Below are 22,874 nucleotides of genomic sequence, written 5' to 3'. Positions count from 1 at the left end.
TATAATACAAGGACAAAATTCAAGCACAATTCATTTACAATTTAATACAGAGTAACACGTTTTCTGAAACTACAAAATACTCTATATGCGTTGAAAAACTTTAGAGAACTAGAAGAACAAAGCAATATTTCTTAATGAAAGTGATTAAAGCTTGTTCTTAACTCTATTTCTCTTTTATTTCTTTTAAAACATAAGTTTCATTACTTGTTAACTCAGTAGAAATGGTCTAATTACTATTTAACATAAAACATAAACCTACAAAATATGATAATAGTTCATACTTCCTTAGTATTCACTACATTCTATAAGCTCATTATTAGTATACCAAGTACACAGACCCAAAGTCAAGCAACTGAACTGGAACTGAACTGAGTTGCACGATGACCTCGAAATCAAATGGATATACGAAATGATCCAAGATTTCGCCACGTCACAACAACGTGGAAGCAATACAGCTACTGGACAACACGTAGAACATCAGAAGATTGAAGAAAAGCAAACAACACCTACTTGCTTAGTGTATAAGTGTATTCTTCACTTTAGCTTCAGTACTTTAGTTTTATTTTAGTTCGGGAAATACATACTGATGTATTAATCCCGTACTTGCCTAGCTTGTGTATTAATGCAAGTACAACAGGACTGTAATAATAAATTAATTTGTAAATTAAGATTGTACTAAGCATATCTAATGTAAGATGTAATTAATAAAAAAATACATTATTATTATTACTGATGGCCTTGATAAATGGAACATCATTTTGAAACAAAACAATTTAAAAAATCCATCTTGTGTACTATTATAATTGTTACTATATTTAAAAAAGCATGTAATTTGCATTGTGACCTATTATTTTAGTCATCTTTCTACTCATCAATAACTAGTTATACCGTCTTTATAATTAATTACATTTTTATAGAACTCTGCGAATAAAACTGAAAATTCAAGGTTACTATAAATTAAAGTAAGCCATGATACATATCCGATATTATTCCCCTTATTTCTCGCTAACGTGCTTACAATACATTTAGTAGTGCATACAAAAAAAAATAACATTACCAATCATTCCGCGTAGAATTTATTATTTTTTTATATCCAGGTTTATTCCTGATCCCCCGTGGATTCCCCGCCAATAAATAAATGGTTCACCTCCATTTTCCCTTTTTCCATTGTCTATTCTCGCGCCAATCTCCACGGAAAATACAATATGTCGGATTTGTACGTTTTTGATTGAGATATATCGAAGTCCCGGGGATCAAGCGAGGCCCTCTTCGATTTTGATTTCGGGCTAAACGGCGGGGGACGAGCAGGACTTTCTCCCCGAAACGATTCCCCCCAGAATGTTTTCCGTTATTGCTCTGTTCGGTATATTATTAAGTTCGATATCCAAGTCTTAACCACTTTCGAGGAGCAGTGGCCGATTTAAACGACGAGTGAAACGCTTTATCGTTATAGGAAGGCGACCGAAACGCTAATCGGAGAGTCTTTGTCTCGACTCCTTGGAAGACGATCGTCACCTATGCCCGATTAAACGTCAAAGACTCAACGCCCTCTCTTAATCTGATTTGAATTCCAAGTTTGTTCTAAGACAATATTAAATGGCCCAACGCCTCACAATAATGGACGTTTACTTGACGTAATGGTGGAATTTCATTAATTTAATATGCTTTGTATGGGACAGAATTTTTTTAAATATTTTAATTTGCCCAAATTTTATTAGAAAACTATATGCATGCGATAATTATTTGTTTGCACAATTACTAGTGTATTATTACGACATCATATATTGCATTCTGTTAGAACCACTACCATTTACTGTTCTTTTTATATACATAACATTCATAGATTTGATTTTTAAACTTTCATAACATTATTTTGATAGATTGAGAAATATATGTATATTTACAACATATGATTCATGCTAAATCAAATGTCTTCCCATTCTTTAGTCGTCCAACAACGTTCACATCGTCCATCATCAATTAACAAGGTTTCTTAAACGCTGTCTCAGTTATTTGGTTGTTTTGACGCCTTTTAGATATTATTCAACTACTCAAATATTATATATAAACTTTGAAACTTATGTAAATGTCATTGAGTTACAGAAAACGTTAAAAGGTTATAAAAATTGTTCGTAGGTTGTTTATATGAGGTGGTTGCATATATATGAGGGAGTATTTTGATCAATTTGTCACTTTAAAGGGGCATTTATTGAAAAAAATTGGTACAATATTTCTGCCAACATGACGATATCGAGTCGAAAGTACAATATCCATTTGGCAGCGATCCATTTTCGAACTTTTTCAGCGTTTCGAAATCGCGTTTCAGACTGTTCTAATCTGAACAAGTAGTAATTAAAATACGCTATGTAAGTACTCTGGATACCCCAACTGCAGCTATGTCTGTTCTTCACAACTTTTACAATTTGTACTTGGTGAAACAATACGTCGTTCATTTTATCATACATTTCTAAAAGGGCTTGGTAGACTTGGAAAGCATACTGATTCAAATCAAACAATATAATAATGAATGTCAAAAATACAATTTTGATCGTTCTATTCTTAGCATCCATACACATAGAATAACTCAAACAATATACAATTTCAAATAAAAAATTTATTTGTTTATCTTATTTAAAGATATGTCAAAAATATAGAATAGAACAACTAGGTTAGATTATTTAACATTTGTTTGCATGAATTTCATAGCATTTTTTCTGCGCACCAAAATTTTATTTATTACGTTGCCAATTCTTGTAAATTATACGTATATTTCAAGAAATGATATATAAAGTATATATATATATATATATATATATATATATATATATATATATATATATACTAAAGTATGTCTTTAAATTAAAGTTCAAATTTCGATCTGTTTGTTAGTACAAACATAACCTTCTATATATAAGATATTAAAAGCTACATCAAGAATATTAAATAATAATTAGAAAAAAATATTTCATTCGATATATTAACTCAGAGTAGCCACTACTCATTTTTTTATTCGAATTTTCCTCACTATATATATATATATATATATATATATATATATATATATATATATATATTGTTGATAAAATACATTTATGTATCATGTACATAAAGTATAGTTTTAACTGATTGCTGATGACTGAATTTAATTAATTTATATTATAAACTTTATTTTCGTCAGATGCTAAATCCAAAAAAAGTAGCGTTTTCATGTAAAACTGTATATACTATGTACATATTGACGCATCATGTATTGAAATGGCGGGACATGTATGTTCGGTGGAAAATTCGATTGTCGAAGAAGTACGACGAGATCGTCTTCTGCACATCCTCGAGGGCTCTTAACGTCGAGGACCCTCGACCGACACGTTTTACAATCGGTCACACGACACCACCACAAGAGATTCGATAACGGCGTTCAGATGGCGCTCGATATCAATACCGGACCTTTAACGACACCGGCTGATGTTTCACTCGCCGTCTCCGCGTCGATTTTGATTCAATCCGAACCTTCGGCACGATCGGTAAACAACGGGATGTTATTGCTCCTCCGAGGCGACCTTACAATCGTTAAAAACCAGTCGTAAGAGAAGCCAAACGCGGTCCCCCGCCGTTTCGGTTGGCGCAATCAGAAAAACTTGGCCGTAATTGTGGAATCACCCCTTAAAGTATCGGGACAGTCGACAAAAACCAAATGAGTTGTGGCAAAAGTGGGTGTGGCCACGGTAATAAAATGGTCTCAGCGTTCGAAGGCACGCAGTCAGTGTGTGTCTGTATGTGTGTGTGTTTTTTTTTCTTCCGACTCCGACCGACCAGCCATAAAAACAAACTATAAGAGCGGCGAATTATATTGGAAACTAAAACGTACGCCACACTAATTGGGGGTTATATAATTTGTACTGAATTAGTTATTGTCCCGGCAGTAAAAGAACTCCTTTTTGTTGTCCACCGCCACTCAGTCTCTCTCTGAAATATTCGATTTTAATATTACCAAAGGAACCCCAACGATGATTATTAATGAAGTTATACTCTTTATTTACATCATAGCACGCTTTGACTTAATATTAATTAATTAAAACGTATCTTATTTACTAGAAGGTTTATTGCTTTAAAACTCGTTTTTTATGGCGAAATAGCTTACGCATTATCAAAAGATTTATACGGTCTTTTACGACGATGTGTCTTTCATCCCAATTCAACTGCCATTCAACATATATTCTATATTCATCTAATTTATTGGGTCTATGAATTAATTTTAAAGAATCAGTAACGGACGGTGTTACTGTTTTTACCGAAGGCTTACATATATGTCATTTCATCGAAGCGTGAATGACAAAAATTTGATGCTTTGACTGTGTTTATTGCGAATTTATACCGAGTAACTCCCATTTGCGAGAAGTTTTGCTTGTTTACTTCATATTGAAGAAAAATGCGACTGAAGGTCATCAAATGTTGTATGAATCTTGTAGTAACCATGCTCCTTCGATCTTGACATATGAATACTGGTTTCAACGTTTCAAAAGTGGTGATTTTAGCACCGAAGACGAGGAGAGTTTTGCACGTCGAAAATAAATTTAAAACGAGGATTTGAGGGCATTGCTCGATGAAACCATCAATAGGGATCGCTACCGACTACAACTGATGCCGTTTGACTGGAGAACTGCGCAATAAACGGCCGGAATATGAGTAAAGACTCTGTTATCTTCATCACTACAACTCTCCACCACCTGTTGCAAAACCGGTGAAGACATACCAGTAATCATTAAAATGGCAAGTGCTACCTCACCCGCCATATATCTATATCTATACCTTGCTCCTTGCGATGACTGCGAATCGTTCTTTCGAAATGGAATCTCGTTTGAATAAAATACCTTATAATAATAAACACAGGCCAAGAAATATTAACAAGAACCGAGAGGTTAGAATCTATCTGGCTGCTACGCTTTCCAAGATGCAAACCTCAAAACAACACGGCAATACCTCATCAACCACTTTAATATTTAAAATTTAAAAACATAATTAAAATCAATAACCGAACGTACACAATACATGTCGAAACAAAACAATTATCTAGAATAACAAAATAAATAAATATAATTGTGTATATAGCTAGGCATCAGGTAAGATTATGCTTAAAAAAGACCGATTTTCTAAGTCGATCAAATAGTTTAGGCCGATTTTGAGACAAGAGCACATTCCACAATGAATCGGGCAAGCCTTGACTTCCTGTAATAGTTGCCTAATGAAAGCCTAAAGAAATATTAAGCCGAATTGCTTCAAACAGAATGAACATTATTCGAAAATGATCAATAACCAGTTTGCATTTTATTTTTAAAACTAATCCTATATTTTCCTGTATATTAATTATTTTGTTTTTGTTTCAGATGCCATGGGTAAGTGGATGATATCGATCCAAACAATTGACCGTACGTATAGACGCGAAACGTATTTAGTCTGGGGATCCGCGCGGTTTTAGACCCGTTTGGACGGATAGTAAAGTAGTGGTAATGCGCGCGCCATCTGGCGTCTATTTTTCAAACGTCCGATTCAGACAGACGCATTTACATTGCGAGCGCGCGTTAATAGGGACCGCGGCGTTTGCGCGGGGGAGGTACGTCTAACGTGGATATGGTGTATATCACAATTAAATAGTCTCCACTATCGACGGCAGTGATATATGACGGGTGTTGGTCCCGTCCCAAGGGCCGCGCTCGTTCCCGTCTATCTAATTACGGACCGGCCACTTGTCGAAACGTCCATTAGGTTCTTGTTTTCGACAAAAATCTACTTTCGATGGGCACCAAATCGGTAATATCGGACGGCCGCCTAGCTTTATCGTTGACGATAATATATGGTTGGAAGTATTAATGTTTTGGAAAATGTATTATCTGAATTACTGTTAAAAATCCAATGGAGAGACAGAAAATGTAATAACCATAAGACTTGATAAATAAATGATATTATTTTAATAAAATAAAGCTATTTTTTATACCGAGTTAGTCATAAGGTCAATGTTATGGTTCCGAAACATTATAATCAAACCCCGAATATCCCGAATTAACATACACAGTATAGTGCTGGGTAGCCTGATGCAGCAAGATAATTGTTAAGGGGAAAGTATCTCAACTAAGTATATAGCTAGATTTCATGCATAATCTAGAAAATAAAACATAATCTATTCAAAGTTTTTTTTTTGTACAGACGTCATCTAAATTTGTCACGTCAAAACGTCGCACTGTTGCCACATCAATTTGAACTATAATAAAATTCTAATCTAAATAAAATAATTAAACAAAAATGTTATCAAATATAATTTATTTTAACATTATAGTAGATCTAAAAACTACAGTTAATTATACAGCTAGAATGGTTTATACGTTACAGTTATGACCTCTTATTACTATTGTTTTCGAGAATTTTGCATACATTTGACAACCTCATGACTGACAGGCTGATTCGGTTACAGGTTCGAGCTTCTCGTATGTACAAAATAACTTTGAATAGACTGACTATATGTAGGTTCCGAGCTGAATTATATCAGAGAATAATAAAATTTAGCTCAGAGTGTATAAAAACTATGGCCCAAGCAATCTAGAATAAGTTAAAAACTGCCTAAAATCTAAACTAAAATGACATAGCATAAGCACCAATAATTTTTGATTTCGGATAAAACACTTGTTAAAAAAATATTAATGAATATCTATTAAAACTGTTATTATATATGTAGATCATTTAATTTTCATCTTAACTTCATCTTTCAACAACTTAAAGCTTTATTTTAAAAAAGCAGGAAACACCTATCAATCCCTAACTATTACTTTTTCTCAACTTTCTGTCCATATTGAGGCAAAATACTTTTTTTTTAATTTAAATGCTAAACACTAAATGTATCAGTGACAATTGATACTTTTTTAAAATAAAATAGTGTGTTCAAATTCCCTGTAGTTTTTTTTATATAATTCTATTACTAAAATATTTCAGTGTATTTTACCAAATAAATAGAATTATTTTAAAAAGTCATTTTTATATAAAATTCTTTTTTATTTCTCCTAATATCATTAAAAATAGTTATCAGTTAAATTAATGATAATATGATATAGTTATAAATGAATGAACTTTAAAGATTATACAATAATTGAATATTAATTTTTTATTTAATCAATGTATAATATACAATACTTGGCGATCATCCAATATTAACAACTACATTATATAACATAAACCGAGTATATTATGTGAAACTATATATCAAAACCTGTGGAATAATATAAATCTCGCACAAAGAAAACAATGGCGCAACAGCATCGGATTAGTAATAAATATTATCCACAAATATTTTCGGCGAGACTAGGAATCCAAAATTGTGCAATCTAGCGGCATTAGATCGGTCCCATCAGGTGGCACTTGTTATTTATCGTTAACGAAAATTAACGTTTTTTCACGCTCCGAGTAGGAAAAATATTAATTTTTGTTTTGTTTTGTTTAAATTATTCGCCCGTATACGCAGATTTGCATATAAATGATTTATTAGGTCTCGATTAAATCAAATGGATTAGTATTTTATTCAAATCCTTTCGAAATTTATGCCGTGCCCTGTCTTCCGTTGCAATTAGGTCTAATAGTCGACTGTTTTGGTCTTGTTTTAATTCACGCCTCACTTATTTACCCGAGAAGACGTGTAATGCCTGTCTGTTTTCAATTATCAAATTTTATTAGGTGCCGAGGAATTTTTTTTTTTGGGAAAATAAGATGTTTGCTTTTATAATGGGGTTTGAATATATTGGAAATATGTTTTACCTGAAACCTTCTCTCGCGTTTTATTAGCGTCTGGAGAAATGTTTTTCATTTAGCGATATTGACTGATTATTTACTTCTAACTTCCTCAGGTCGCAAACAGATACTCGTCTTCAGGTATAATTAATTGCACAGGCTAAATGAAACAAATGATAATCGGAAGCTGTAATGTTTGGATGCAGTGTATATCGTATAGCTGAGCTTTAAGTGTTTTTTAAACAAGTTGAGTCACATACTCTCTAGGGCTTTCTCTAGCATAGGTATCTTTTGATATTGTTGTTAGTAGAAATGCGAGAAACTATTGATCAGGTGAGATAATAAAATTATGATTACGATAAAAGGCATGACGAATGAAAAATCTAAAACACCTAGAAAAGGCAATAAAGATAAGTAAGTTCAGCAAGATAAATAACACATTTTAAAATTAGGAAAGGAATCTGGAACATTCAAGGACTGATGGGATCAACGGTGGAATGGATAAAATCAAGAGAGCCTCGGCAAGAGTAGGCTACATAATAAGTAAGAAACTAGAACTGTAATAGATTACGAGATAATATATTTAGAAATAATATTTAAGTGTATTGTATGTACTCGTACATAACTTCACAACCACCGCCCCAAATTGGATAATTTCTTTTTTGTTATATTCGTTGTTATTTAGATAAGGTTTATATAAAAGAATTAAAAGAGGTTTCGGAAAATTGAATGAATCGTATGAATTCCCCTGAATTTCTTCTATTCGGTTGAGACCTGATGTTGATACAATATTTTGTGCCTGTTTATGTGAATGGATTGGATTGTGTGAGAGTTCTGTATTTTTCTTTTATAAGAACATATCCCAACAATATCACTAATTGGAAGTTAAATTGATCATCTTATAGTATTTGTTTCATTATTGAATAAATTATTCTATCCAAAAAAAACCCATTGTTCGATCGGGGCAATCATATCTGTTGGACTCAGTTGCTAATAAAGATGAAAAAGAAAAATTAAATAATAAGAAAAACAATAGTTTTATGCCTAGACCATATTAATGATACTCCGTATCGTTCCAATTTTGACGAAAACCGCTAACATGGAATGAAGTCTTGGGTGTCATTTATAACACCACGACTGTAAATCAAAATCAGGCTAAGGAATGGTATGAATCTGGTTCTTGGACTAGAAAATTACATTATTTGGAATTAGACATTCTTGAAAAAGATCCTATTGCTATTGTACAACCCAGCAACTGGATGCGGATAAAATTCCCCCCGCCCCGTTTCCGCCAGAATACATCTGGTTAAAAGTTAAAGCATCGAATAATGAACTTATAAGGCTCCCTCCTGCTACGGAAAATTCACTTTGGCCCTGCGTGAGTGTCGCGGCCCCCCACGGCCAAAATTGAAACGATTTCCGAATTTTTACCCGCACCGAAATATAATGCAAATCGAATATCTCTCGACGCCACCCTTCAAGACAAAAAAAAATTGATAGAATTACGAGGCGGACCTGGCGAGAATGTGGCCGTAACAATTCCTGCGACCATGCCCGGACGTGTGGAGCATGACGATGCCCGGGATAAGATCACGTAATCTATTCGGAGCGCGGAGGGTGGATGAAAATGTACGACTGACGGGAGGCGAGGGCGGTAAGACGGGGAGGGGGGTCGGTTCGACGTGTCCAGCAGTCTAAATACCGGCCCGACAAAAACTAGATTAATAACCGGGGACTTGGGGAGGAAGACTTGCGGCTGTGCTACAAAAGAGATTTGACCGTTTGGGGATACTCTGTGTAATTGATTATCAGCGGACAATAAATGTCGAACTTCATCGGATATCCGGAATACCAATGTGTTTTTGGGAGTCCAGGAGACGTTGTATCTATTTTTATACCGGGCCATTCAGCAGCATCAGACAAAAGTGCACGTTCGTCAACAATTGCTTCAGTAAATATCTCTTGGGTGATCTCTTTTACGATCTTGTACCCATCTTCCTATTCCCTATTATCTAGAATTGTGACGAAACAAATATTATCATTCGTTAATATTTTGGGAATATTTACTTCTCAGAAAATTTATAAGGTTTTTATTTTAATAACATTAAATAAATGGAACAAAACGTTGTTGATTTCTTATCGTTTTTATTACAAAACTTATCTTTTATCTTAATCCAATCTTGTAATTGTATTAATTATAAGTCTTGTGTCAGAATAAACTTTGTATTGGAAATTACAAAATCACAATTTTGTATGAAATTATAAAAATTAATGAATAAACAAAAGAATTTGCAACTCAATACTTATTTTTTCAGCTCAATTGTCATATAATTGATCACAGATAACACTGACATTCTAGGATTCGCAAGTCATTTCAGAACAGCACTTTCCAGGTTCCCAGTTATTTCCTTTTGTTTATTCGCTATTTTCCAATTAACAAAACTCTTCTATTTGTTTGTCTTCTCATAACCATTGTAATTCTTCCTTTTCGAGAATGTGTATTCACTGTTGTAACACTTGCATATCAGCTCATCTTCAGGCACACTAAAGCAAAATACTTCAAAACCTCAAAACTCACTTGTTTTCTTTAATGGTCTGTCGTTATTATTGGTTGAAAAATGTTGGAAATAACGACAAAATCAATCGTCAAAATAGAGCCATGGTACCAATTTTTTAAAATGGGCATTCAGGTTCAACTGTTTGTCTTGTTTTTATCTGTACATATTTTCTAATCAACTTCTGGAATGTAAAGCTCTGCAATTGAAATAAATTTACAATTAAAGTCACTACTGAAGTTACGAACCAGATTTGTTTGCTTAATTTTAAACAAATAAGGACCGATGACTTCAGTATTTAAAGTATAACATACACTATATTTATGTGGGATATGGTGTCTGGTGAAGGCTTAGTGAACAATGGTGAAATGATAACCAATATGTTTTATTGTCGCTTTTTTGGCTCTTCTTCAATATTTTAATGATTTAATGTCAACTGACCGCAGGACCCAAATGAGATATTGATTTCATCTTTCAAATGTTAGTTGATCATGTGGAAACTACTATGGTGTTTAGAGTCTATTCCATGCTGTATAATTAATACAAATTAGTTGCTATTAATTATAATTAATAGCAATTAAATTCATAATTCATTGTAACTATACGTTTGAACACAGTTTCAGTTTCACCACATTCATTCAATATCCCGTCCAGAAGATCAGTATGTAGAAGGAATCTGTATAGAGTTCGGTATTCTGTCTGCACATAGTCAAACTGCAATACCTCAAACCTCACCTTGTCTATCACATTGGCTAAGAGATTATCAGGTCAACAAAGAAAGCTTTTTTAAGTATTACTATAACTCGAAGTATCTTTTTCATACGTCATCAGATTCGTTATACAGCAACTTGAGGTGAATATTGAAATTTTATAAATAATATAATTTCTACCGTACATTTAGTTGATTTCCATTTTAATAGGTGAATTCTTTTGAGGACGGCGAATTGTTTTGCATATTCTATTGGACATCGTCTAGACGGTCTTGTAGATGTTTTAAACCAATTGTAATTGTAGATGTTATTGCTCATCAAGCAAAATAAAAACTACAATCACGTACGGCGTAGCTAATTATGCTTTATTCAATTTAATTATTGAATCGGTTATTTGTCAAAAAACATTCGCAGCCAGGCCTTAGTAATATCGGCAATCTGGCTTACTGTGTGTTGGCGTACAGGATGATAGTTAGAACGTAGGTTCTAACGATTGATTAACATAGAGGTGACTGCGCGAATAATATACTTTCTCCCACAATTTGTTTCCTATTGCACCCTTCGTCCTCGAGCCCTTTCAATACGCCGGTCAGTTGGGACCCATTAACTCCGATGACTGCACATTTTTTTCTGAATGAATGCTAATTGTCTTAAAATCGACATGCGTGCCTTTTGATTTCCATCATATGTTCCGTACTGCTGTGTAACCTTAACGTAACGAATCAATATAACAAATTTTTCGAAATCTCCTAGGACTGTCCGTAAGGGCTAATGCAAAATATACGTTTACATTACGAACACACTTATCGAAAACCCCTTTATAATGATTTATTTCTTATAGCGAAACTTATAACTTACATATCATTTTCTATCAATTGTTTTCACTTGATTCCACAAAAATTGATATGTTAATAAGTTCAGACACTTCGGTATGTAAATCACTAAAAGTTTGGAATTCCCTCTAGTACATTTTCCGAAGAAAGTGATTAGCGTACAGATAGTGAAAGATTAAAATTATATGAATACGCGGACGTAGAGGAATATGTTTTGAAATGGTTAAAATAGCGCTGGGACAAAAATGTTACGATGGAAGACCCTATTCTTTTGAAAAAAGCCCGTCAGTTCACGGTACAATAGAGAAATGCAGCGTTTTGTGCCACTACTAAATCAATCATCATTGAAAACTAGAGAAATCCAGAATGTTTTAAAAAATTCCCAAATTTGCAACAAAGTACACATCAATTACTAACGTTTGGAAGTCATCCATGCTTTTAACAATTGACTTAAAGTTATTGACGAAGAGATGAAGAAAATTATTATGTTTTTCTATAATTGTTCTGCACATAGAGCTATTCTTAATATAACAACATACGAATAAAGTACTTGACTGCAATCACCACTTCGAAACCTTAGCCACTAGACCAAGGAATTTTTCAAAGCTTCAATATGCATCATAGAAAGAAAGTCGTCACACGATATCTTTCTGATATTGAACACCGAACTCCAACTACAACTGATGTGGTACAAGCCATGTGAATGATTGCCAAAGCCTGTAATCAAGTCAGTGAAAAATCAATAACAAACTGTTTTAAGAAGTGAGGATTTAAAGTTCCGTGTGATGATGAGAACGATGACTTGCCACCAATTAAAGAAGGATTTAAGTTCCTTCAAGAGTTCGGAGAGTTTGTTACCTTTGATAGAGATTTGACTGCTGCTGAAATTGTCACATCTGTATTGGCAGTTGCTAATGAAGACGGGGAAGTAGAGAGTCAAATCAATCATCGTGATTTTACTATCAAATGTACTCGTAACTTTCTAGATATAATAAAATGTATATTTCTCAAAAAACCTGGACTGCGCTTTGGATATGATGACTATCACCGTTGCTAAGAAGACCTCACTTTATGTCTTTTCATCGAAGCACTTTGTTTTGGCAACGCAACAACTTACCAATAATTTAGCAACAGACTACACGTCAAAACTAACGTTGACCTGTGATGCTTTTAACAATGGGCCTCATTGTAAAGAGTAACTTGCCATGTATTCATTTACTGATCATATAATCGACATTGTTTCATCATTGCAATGCTCAGGACTATTTGGAAAATGTTAAAGAGCGAAAGGACGATGAATTTCCGTTTGAGGGACGGGGGGGATTTAATTTTCGACGGATGCCGGTAGAGAACGAAAAAAAAACGGGTTCCCGTTCGACGCCGCCACGGCCGCCAGGGGGCGTCGAATCCGCTTTAATTTATGTCGCGCAGGAATTTTTAATTTAATCAGGAAGTTCTCTGGCGGAGCGCGCCAATTCCATTGAATAATTAAAATCGGGCCTCAAAAAGTGCGACAGAGCGGAGCGGCGACGGCGCGAAACGGCTCCGGGGGGCGGGGGGGCCGGTGGGTAGCGGCGTCGGAGGCCGTCAGCGAGACGGAAGGGGTGGCACCGCCTCCCTCGAAAGTTTAGCCTTAATTGCCGGCCGTAATGTGTAGTTAAACAACAATCGCTATCGGAATAGCAGGAAGCAGAATTAGTTAATTACGTTCTGTGACGCGTTCGCTTGACATTGGATCAGAACGATGGCACAGGCGGACCGGGGCCGTTAAGAAAACAAAGTTTTTGTTTGTCTGGTCAGAAATCGATCGAATAGACCAGATGCGCTCTTCCATTTACCTTATTGATAAGTCGTACAGTCGTCGTTCCGGCAGTAATAGCGAAAATATTGATCTACTATGATCGGATTCGTCGAATAAAACGTTTAATAATGTCCCACCGATTTATATAATAGTAACTAGTCAATAACAGTCATTAATAAAAATATCATCAAGTTTCATCGGAGTTAATAATTATTCAACTATCTAAATAAATAATGTTCGTGAGCAAATATTATACCTATTCGCCCAGATCATGTCATTACTAGTAAGTTATTCATTAGTTTGATTAATATCAAGAATATAGTTTGATATAATCTTCTTGAAACTAGACTTCCCTATTTTTTCTCAACTAGTATAGCATGTTGCAATCAATATCTAAATTGATAAAAACAGTCCCAAAAAAAATGTAGATATGTTTTTGTGTTACACTCCTTTTGAAGGAAATAAGGACCAAATTTCTAAATGTGTAAACCTAAAGATTTATTTCAGTACAATTTCCCTTCACAACCCCCAGAAGGCCTGCTAAAAATGAAGTGTTGTTTTCTTTATATGGTTCTCTATTTGTTTCTAACATGATCATATCGTACAACCAACAAAATTCCAGAAAATATAAGTAGAAGATATGTTTTTTAATAGGTTTACTAATATTTTTACTCAATACTTTAAACTTCATATACATTCTCCTACTCTTGGATTTGCTTAATTAATAATTTCAGGAATGTATACCATAGTTCAACAAATTCACAACAATTAAAAGACAAATTTAAGATGGTAAAAATATTTAAGTATTACTTCCAGAAGGTATAGATAGAAAAAAAACACTTCATTGTTTGATAAGAGACAGAAATGAAAGGGACCTCTAAATCTGCTAAATTAACTGAATGTTTAAACTTAACCGTGCTTTAATTCCTCGATTTTGACGATGACTTACTTTTTACTTATTTACTTTTGAGTGTCTAATCTGGAAGGTTAGCGAATGATGTTCGTAGCTAAATGTTCAAATTAAATTAAGTTTAATCATGACAGGGACCATTATTATCCTCTTTTAAAAGGCGAAAAATAGCGTAAAATTTGTAGTTTTACTGTTATTGACAAGATACGAATATATAGTACTCCGCATAGGCAATATAAAAGAGCTCCATGTCATAACTGTGGCAACCCAAAATCCACTCGTTCCAGTAACTATCATTTCATTTAAATTACATTTTAAAGTAATAAAAAGAGAACACCTTTAAAGGGGAAATCCAAGGAGTAGAGTTCTCTAATAAATACATAGTGAGATTTAACGTGTATATATTAATTTTTTATGTGATTCTACCACTAAGTCGAGATCCGATACTGTTAATGGATTTAAGAATGAATATGAATACGCTTCAAGTCCACAACATAACGTAAATAATATGTTTTAAACACACATTGGGTCGAGATTATGAGATTTTAGTTAACGCATATTACCGTTGAAGGAATAAAATGTTTTAATAACATTCATTCTATATAAAATCTATAAATATAATTTTTTTATCTTAAACAATTATCTAAATATTTCAACTTTCAAAAACTTTGTCAAAAATTGGCAATATTATTAGAATCATAAGCATCCGTTACTATTTAATCAAATAATAGTTTTTGAAAAAGTTGCCTCAGTGTTTTTATTTCGGTTTTATCAGATTTTAAATTATATGTATATTGAGTTCAAATTTCCCTTATAATTAAAAAACCATAATGACATTGTTAACATTTTAATTCTCACCATTTCCAGGAAAACTTTGTTTGTCTTAAAAAATATGATCGAATGCGTTGAAAGAATTAACTGAGGCTCCATGTATCGACAGATTTATTTGAGATCAACAAAAACAATTTAATAGGCATTCTGTAAAATAATGTCTTATAATATATATACATATATATATATTTACCACTAGACCTAGGCATTTTTCAAAGTTTCAAAATGCATCATAAAATGAAAGTCGTCAGACGATATCTTACTGATATTGAACACCGAACGCCAACTACATCTGATGTGTTACAACCCATGTGAATTATTGCTAAAGCCTGTAATCAAGTCAGTGAAAAATCAATAAGAAGTGAGGAATTCCATGTTATGATGAGAACGATAATTTGCCACCTATTAAGGAAGGATTCAACCTTCAAAAATTCGGAGAGTTTGTTACCTTTGAAGAGATTTAGTCGTACGTGCTTGATTTGACTGCTGCTGAAATTGCCACATCGCATTGTCAATTGCTAATGAAGACGGGGAAGAAGAAAGTCAAATTAATCATCGCGATTTTACTATTAAAGGTACTCGTAACGCTCTAGATATAATAAAATGTGTGTTTCTCAAAAAACGTGGACTGTGCCTTGGATATGGTGACCGTTGCTAAGAAGACTATGGTGACCCTTGCTAAAAGAATTATCACTGGCTCCGTGTATCGACAGACTTATTTTGAGATCAACAAAAACAATTTAATTTAGGCATTCCGTAAAATAATTTCTTATATGTATGTATATATATATATATATATATATATATACTTTATTGAATAAAACTGAAACTGCATATGCTCTATTGGAGCGTGAAATAATAACCATTAGGCAAAGCACAAAACTATGGGTTAGGTTCATTAGGCACAGAAAAAAGAACTATAATTACCTATTAGGTACACACGAGGCTGTGCTCAAGCTGTTTCAGCCCGTTGGCTCGCCGGTATGAAGCGTATGGGTTTGAGACAGGCGCAAACAAAGCCCGACGGGATCGTTAGTCGACGATGGTAATTCCGATGTGCCGCACTGGAGCTGAAAAGGCCAAACGAAGAATTGTTAACGCTTGCTCTTTTGTGACAATCGGGGAATTGTTCGGAACGTAAAATTATGGTCATTGTATGGAATACTTTGGCCTTATCATGGCTTCATCATAATCAGGTTAGATGGGAAACTTGAAAATAAAACGAAGAACAAAGAAACAGATAAATATTACTACCACCATAATATTGAGCGAGTTCAAAGCCTGTAAGTTGACCAGGATAGGGTTGAGATCAATTTTTTAAATATGTAAAACAAAATTTGTTCGCTGATTACCTCCAGATCGATAAAACGATAAAATAATAGATTGTTGCTGCTCCTTTTGTATCAACTATTCATATAATCGTCACGAAAATCAATAATATAAGTGTTTAAAATTGACTGATAAACTCAGGAACCATTTTACCATCTCTGAATCATTTATCAATGGTGTTCGTATTTTTATGACAGCTATGTCACGTATCAATGACACCAATTAAAATTAAATAATAAATGATGGTTTATTGATGAATAAGTGCAATAATTATCCGACATACTATTTAAAAAAAAAATAGAAATATTGTAGTTTCTTGTGGGTTTAAAGGATAAAGATGTACTTACATTAATTGGTAACTTTATAGCCAAACAATGAAGAATATTTGCAGAACTTCAATCCAAGCAATGAGCATTACTATCTATGATTATTTTTGTACCCTTTTGGATCAACTATACCAAAATTTCTTAATAAAATACGACCTTTTATTTACAATCATGCCACAGTTGATAAAATCGTCACGAAAATCAATAAAATAAGTGACTAAAATTGACTGACAAGCTCAGGAACAATTTTTCTATCTCTAAATCATTTAAAAAGTCGTTCCTCAATCGTGTTCATAAACGTAACGTCATCGCTATCTAAAATATGGCCTTTTCGTCCATCCAATTATTTATATCGTTGTCATTAACTATTCCGAAAAAAAGCATTTGAAATTTAAAGCCCGTTTAATCTTGGACATTCACGAATGCCACCTTTCAACAACCGCCCGTCATTCATTCCCATATTTCTAAGTTAATTGCATAAATATATGCAGGAAAATACCTGATTATTATTTCAACATGTAGAGTTTTCAGTTATTTAAATACCACGAATGATAACAACAAGCTTCCTGCTTAGCGTACATATAGCTGCAATATTTTTATGACTGCTATATTTTAACAGGTATCAATGAACCAATTAAAATTAAATAATAAACAATAATTTATTAGTTAATATGTGCAATAATTATAGATATACTATTTTTATAAAAAAAAATAGAAATATTGTCTTTTTTATGGTTTTATATAATATTTTTTTTAATATATATGTATTATATATATATATATATATATATATATATATATATATTATGTATTTATCATCATACAATTGATAAATGAATGAAAAGCACGACAATATCAAATAATATAATGACTATACGAGCAGATACACGGCACTTATATCAATTATCAAGGAACAAGTAACAGGTATGCGAATTATGCGGATATATTCCCGAGATGCCGTCGTTCCCCTCTCCCTGTGCGCTCCCCACGCGCATTCTCCTAAACAGATTTTAATACGCGCACCGAAAAACAAAGAGGGATCCTCCTCGCCCATAACCACCAGCGGAGACCTGACAATAAATATTTTTCCGTCGACCACCAGACGAAAAGACAACGCCTAGGGGAAGGGGATGTTTCTGATTGCCTTATTATTTCGCTTATGACATTGCTTGCGGTTTGGGGATTCGTTAATTGCGTCCAGGGGGCAAGGGCAGCTTGATAGTGTTAGAATTACGTGGGGATTTCGATTGAGTATATTTTATACATATTAGTTATGAAACGTAAAGGATAAATAGTAACGACTGTATATACAATGCAGGTTTCATTTCTTCTTTAATAGTATTGTAATATCAACGAAACCCTTCTAGTGTAAACATCTCCGTAGATTTCAGTTGTGGTAAAATTATTTGTGAACGTTAGCTTTTCATTTGTTCATCGCATAGTCTATGATGATCTAAAGAAAATCATTCCACTCATACCAGTAACCAGGCTGAGTAAGACCGGATGCTATCTTCACATGCTATATACAAAGTAGAGCCTGCATATATATGATTAATATGATAAATAATGAGGATGAACAGAAAATGAATACAAAATTGAAATGATAATTTAGAAACAAATCTTATTGCCTATGGTGAAGAAGCGTACTTGCATTATATTGTAGTATTGCATATTATACGTTTAGTAACAATGTTAAATTATTTATAATTCTACTAGCTAATTAATAAATTCCTAGTCAGAAAAATTTCAACATTTTTCAATAGCAAATAATTAAAGTTACAATACATGCAAAAGATGATTACCTAATTTAATTCACAATTAGCAACAGTACTTCTATGTCTATGAAAATTTTTGCCAAAATTGCTTTGTCATTTTGGAACAATCACTTTTTGAAAACATATTTATTTTAAATCGTCGTATAGTTATGATGTTGATAATACATTTTTTTCTAAGAAGATTGAACCACTTTCCTTGTCATAAACAGTTTACTAGAGGATACTTTTCAGAAAAATAATCATTAGTTAAACTTGAATGGACACCGAGACATTTAGATCTAACAGCTGAAGATTATTTTATGGGGCTAAATGTGTCTGAATTAAAACAAATAATCGCATATGAATTAAAAAAAAATACTTCTAAAATTTTGCTTGCTTAGTATTTTTAGAGGATTCTTTTCAGAAAAAAAAATCATTAATGAACACTGAGAAACAGATCTAACAGCTCAAGATTATTTTATGGAGCTGAATGTATCTGAATGAAGACACATAATCACAGCAAATTTTGAAAATTATTATTTTCCATAAAGACAATCTTTGATTTCATTATTTCAGATTAAATTTACTATATCGTTGACTGAAGGTGATTGTAAAATATAGATGTAAAACCATTGACCCAACATAAATATATATAAAATATTAATCTTAGATTCTAAACTTGGAATCTAAAATATTTACTTCTTTTAATCACAAAATCAGTTTTAAACGTGCATTATATTTACACACGACACCACAAGTCAACCGATTTCCTATACCTAGAATTTTTTCATTTGAATAGTCAACTTTTCTATGTAGTTCAAGATCACTTTGACTATATTTTCTAAGTGCTTCACTATGACTGAGTATGACTATGACTAGTCAACGTTAGAAGAAGTTAGACGTTATACGCGTACATACATTTCGGCGTACATACATTTTTATTGATATAGATTTTATGAATAATATCATAATGTTATATGTTTTGTAACATAACAGGTTAAATTCACCTGCTATACATGACATTTTTTATTGTAATTTCACAAGTATACCTTAAAATTGACATTAAAATATTATCTAATATATATGTTATATTCCGTTATTTATAGCAATATTATTTTATGAGCCGTCACATTTATAAAATATTATTTTATTGTTATTTTGATGATAGGACATTAATTTTTTTATTTGTTTATTTCTCGTATATTTTTAGTTTATCGATTAATTATTTATGACTTTATAACAATGCGATACAATTGTTCATATAGCTGATAAGTCTCCGAGTTGTCTAGTTGGCCGAATGAATTCCTGCTGTGCTGGACGGAAAAGCGGCTAATTTTCCACGTAAAAAATTGGGGAATGACCGAAAATGTTAGTTTTCACAAGTATGCCTCAAAATTGACATTAAAATATTATCTATGTGCTCTTATATTCAGTTATTTATAGCTATATTATTTTATGACTCGTCATGTTTATAAAATATTATTTTACTATTATTTTGATGATAGGACGTTAATTTTTTTATTTGTTTATTTCTCGTATATATTTAGTTTATCCATTAATTATTTATGACTTTATAACAATGCGATACAATTGTTCATATTGCTGATAAGTCTTCGAGTTGTCTAGTTGGCCGAATTAATTCCTGCTGTGCTGGACGGAAAAGCGGCTAATTTTCCACGTAAAAAATTGGGGAATGACCGGAAATGTTACTTTTCACAAGTATGCCTCAAAATTGACATTAAAATATTATCTATATGCTCTTATATTCAGTTATTGATAGCTATATTATTTTATGACTCGTCATGTTTATAAAATATTATTTTACTATTATTTTGATGATAGGACGTTAATTTTTTTATTTGTTTATTTCTCGTATATTTTTAGTTTATCGATTAATTATTTATGACTTTATAACAATGCGATACAATTGTTCATATAGCTGATAAGTCTTCGAGTTGTCTAGTTGGCTGAATTAATTCCTGCTGTGCTGGACGGAGAAGCGGCTAATTTTCTACGTAAAAAAAGTGGTGAATGACCGGAAATGTTACTTTTCACAAGTATGCCTCAAAATTGACATTAAAATATTAACTATATGCTCTTATATTCAGTTATTGATAGCTATATTATTTTATGACTCGTCATGTTTATAAAATATTATTTTACTATTATTTTGGTGATAGGAGGTTAATTTTTTTTATTTGTTTATTTCTACAATATATCTTCAGATCTATTTAGTTTATCGATTAATTATTTATGACTTTATAACAACGCGATACAATTGCCTACGTTGCCAATAACTTTGCGAGTTGTCTAGTTCGCCGAATTAATTCCTGCGGTGATAGACGGAGGAGCGGATAATTTTCCACCTGAAAAACGTCGAAACGACAACCGGAATGGCCGGAAAAGTCGCTTTTCCGGGGTCTTCTCCCGACGCCCGGCCTCACCACGGAGACCAGCGCCAGGACCGCCGCATGTACGCCGAAAATCAATAGCCTCCCTACGTCACGACCAGCACGGACGTGGACGGACCCTTTTTCCCGCGCGCTTTTCCATTTTCCCGACCCCGTGAAATATTGCCGTTCCATTCGGCGGCGTCCTTTTCGTCTCTCCTCCGGTCCGGCCGAAAACGAAGAAATTCCTCTTTGTTTTTCGGAAAATGCCGAACCCGTCGCCCGCTCCTGCTACCGAACCGAACCTCCTCCCTTCCTCCACCCCGCCCACGCTCCTCACCCCGTCCACGGATTAATATCGCGAATGTTTTTCTGGAGCACGGCTCCGGGCACAATCCCGATGATTTATAGTCGGGAACGTACAGGGGAGGGTGCTTCGGCTTTGGATTTAATACGATCCCGTGAAATTTCCTTCTTTTTTTGTGCCGCTTTCTTTACCAATCTACCAGATCCCATGAACACATGGCTCCACATCCCTCCCTCCCTCTCTCTCTCTCGCTCTGGCTCTCTCCATTTTGCTCAGTTCCGAAATCCTCCATTGGTCTCGCCTCCACCGCGATAATGTTGTTTGATGATGAACTTTTATTAAATTTATTAATGTATTATTACTAGTCGTTGCCGACTAACTTACAAATTGTCTCTACAATAAGTTAGAACTAGCTTTTTACCTAAGAACATCCATTAACTCTTATTTAGTCTCTAATAAAATAAAATAAAAGTTAGTAACGGTAGTAACGTAAAGTAGTAGCTTTTTACTATTTAGTGCACTTCACTCGACAATTACACAAGAGCAGATGGTGTGGTTCTTTTCAGTTTAATGTTCTTCAAGAGTTCCATCATTTTCCTCATGTATTGTTGTCCATTACACTTACAACTAAACTTAAAGCTAGTAACTTAAAACTAGATAATAATCTAGGAAAACCCATTGGACTTACCTAGTCTCTTATACAATTAAAGTTAGTAATATTTTTATAGTATTTTACTATTTTTATTTCATTACATAATTACACAAGATTACACGGTTTGGTTCTCTTGAGTCTGTGTCGTAGTTCAGTATTATCCAGAAGTTGCAGCATTTCGATGTCAATATGAGAATGGAGTCTTTCCTCATCTCTTGTTTGATCTCTTAATTTCCTTTATAACAGTTAGAATGCGAAGGTATAAATGCGTATATATAAATGTTCCTGTAGTATCTGGGTACATCCGCAATACTTCTCAGCGCTTTATTCTGAAATACCTGCATTATATTGATATTATTTCTCGCAAATGTGTCTAGTTATGTCGGCCCATACAGGTTTTAGTGTCTACTTGTACTGCAACAATAACTTAGATCTTCCAAATAACTAATATGTTTTTATGTATTTTAATTCGTTTTTTTATATGTTCCGAGGAACCTATATTGATGAAAGATATTCTACATTATTTTACATTATATTTAACAGGATAATATTATCATGAACGTATATAATGAATGCAACATTATTCTACATTATATTAGCTAATTAACTTCATTTAATTATTTTGGTAGAACAACATGGTGACTGTTATATAAATAAATATATCATAATAATAATCGTATTCTTGATGAAAACTTATTGTGGTCTTTAA

At 33.3% G+C, this 22,874-nt stretch overlaps 1 protein-coding gene across 6 annotated transcripts in view; it reads left to right on the top strand.

Moving 5' to 3' along the window:
• The window catches only part of hth (Meis homeobox homothorax), a 273,708-nt gene that overhangs the window by 156,389 nt on the left and 94,445 nt on the right, over positions 1-22,874 (top strand). For 3 of the 6 annotated variants that reach the window (XM_076402445.1, XM_076402448.1, XM_076402444.1), the window contains one exon: positions 5,382-5,390. The exons of the other annotated variants lie outside the window; for them this stretch is intronic. In XM_076402445.1, the coding sequence (XP_076258560.1) occupies positions 5,382-5,390 (9 nt within the window). The remainder of the gene's footprint in view (positions 1-5,381; positions 5,391-22,874) is intronic. 6 annotated transcript variants of the gene reach the window in all.

Source organism: Rhynchophorus ferrugineus, unplaced genomic scaffold (assembly GCF_030347505.1).
Source record: "Rhynchophorus ferrugineus isolate W39M unplaced genomic scaffold, kcgeb_rfMv2 rfM4, whole genome shotgun sequence".
In the NCBI taxonomy this organism is placed as follows: domain Eukaryota; kingdom Metazoa; phylum Arthropoda; class Insecta; order Coleoptera; family Curculionidae; genus Rhynchophorus; species Rhynchophorus ferrugineus.
This window is presented reverse-complemented; position numbering and strand designations above follow the sequence as displayed.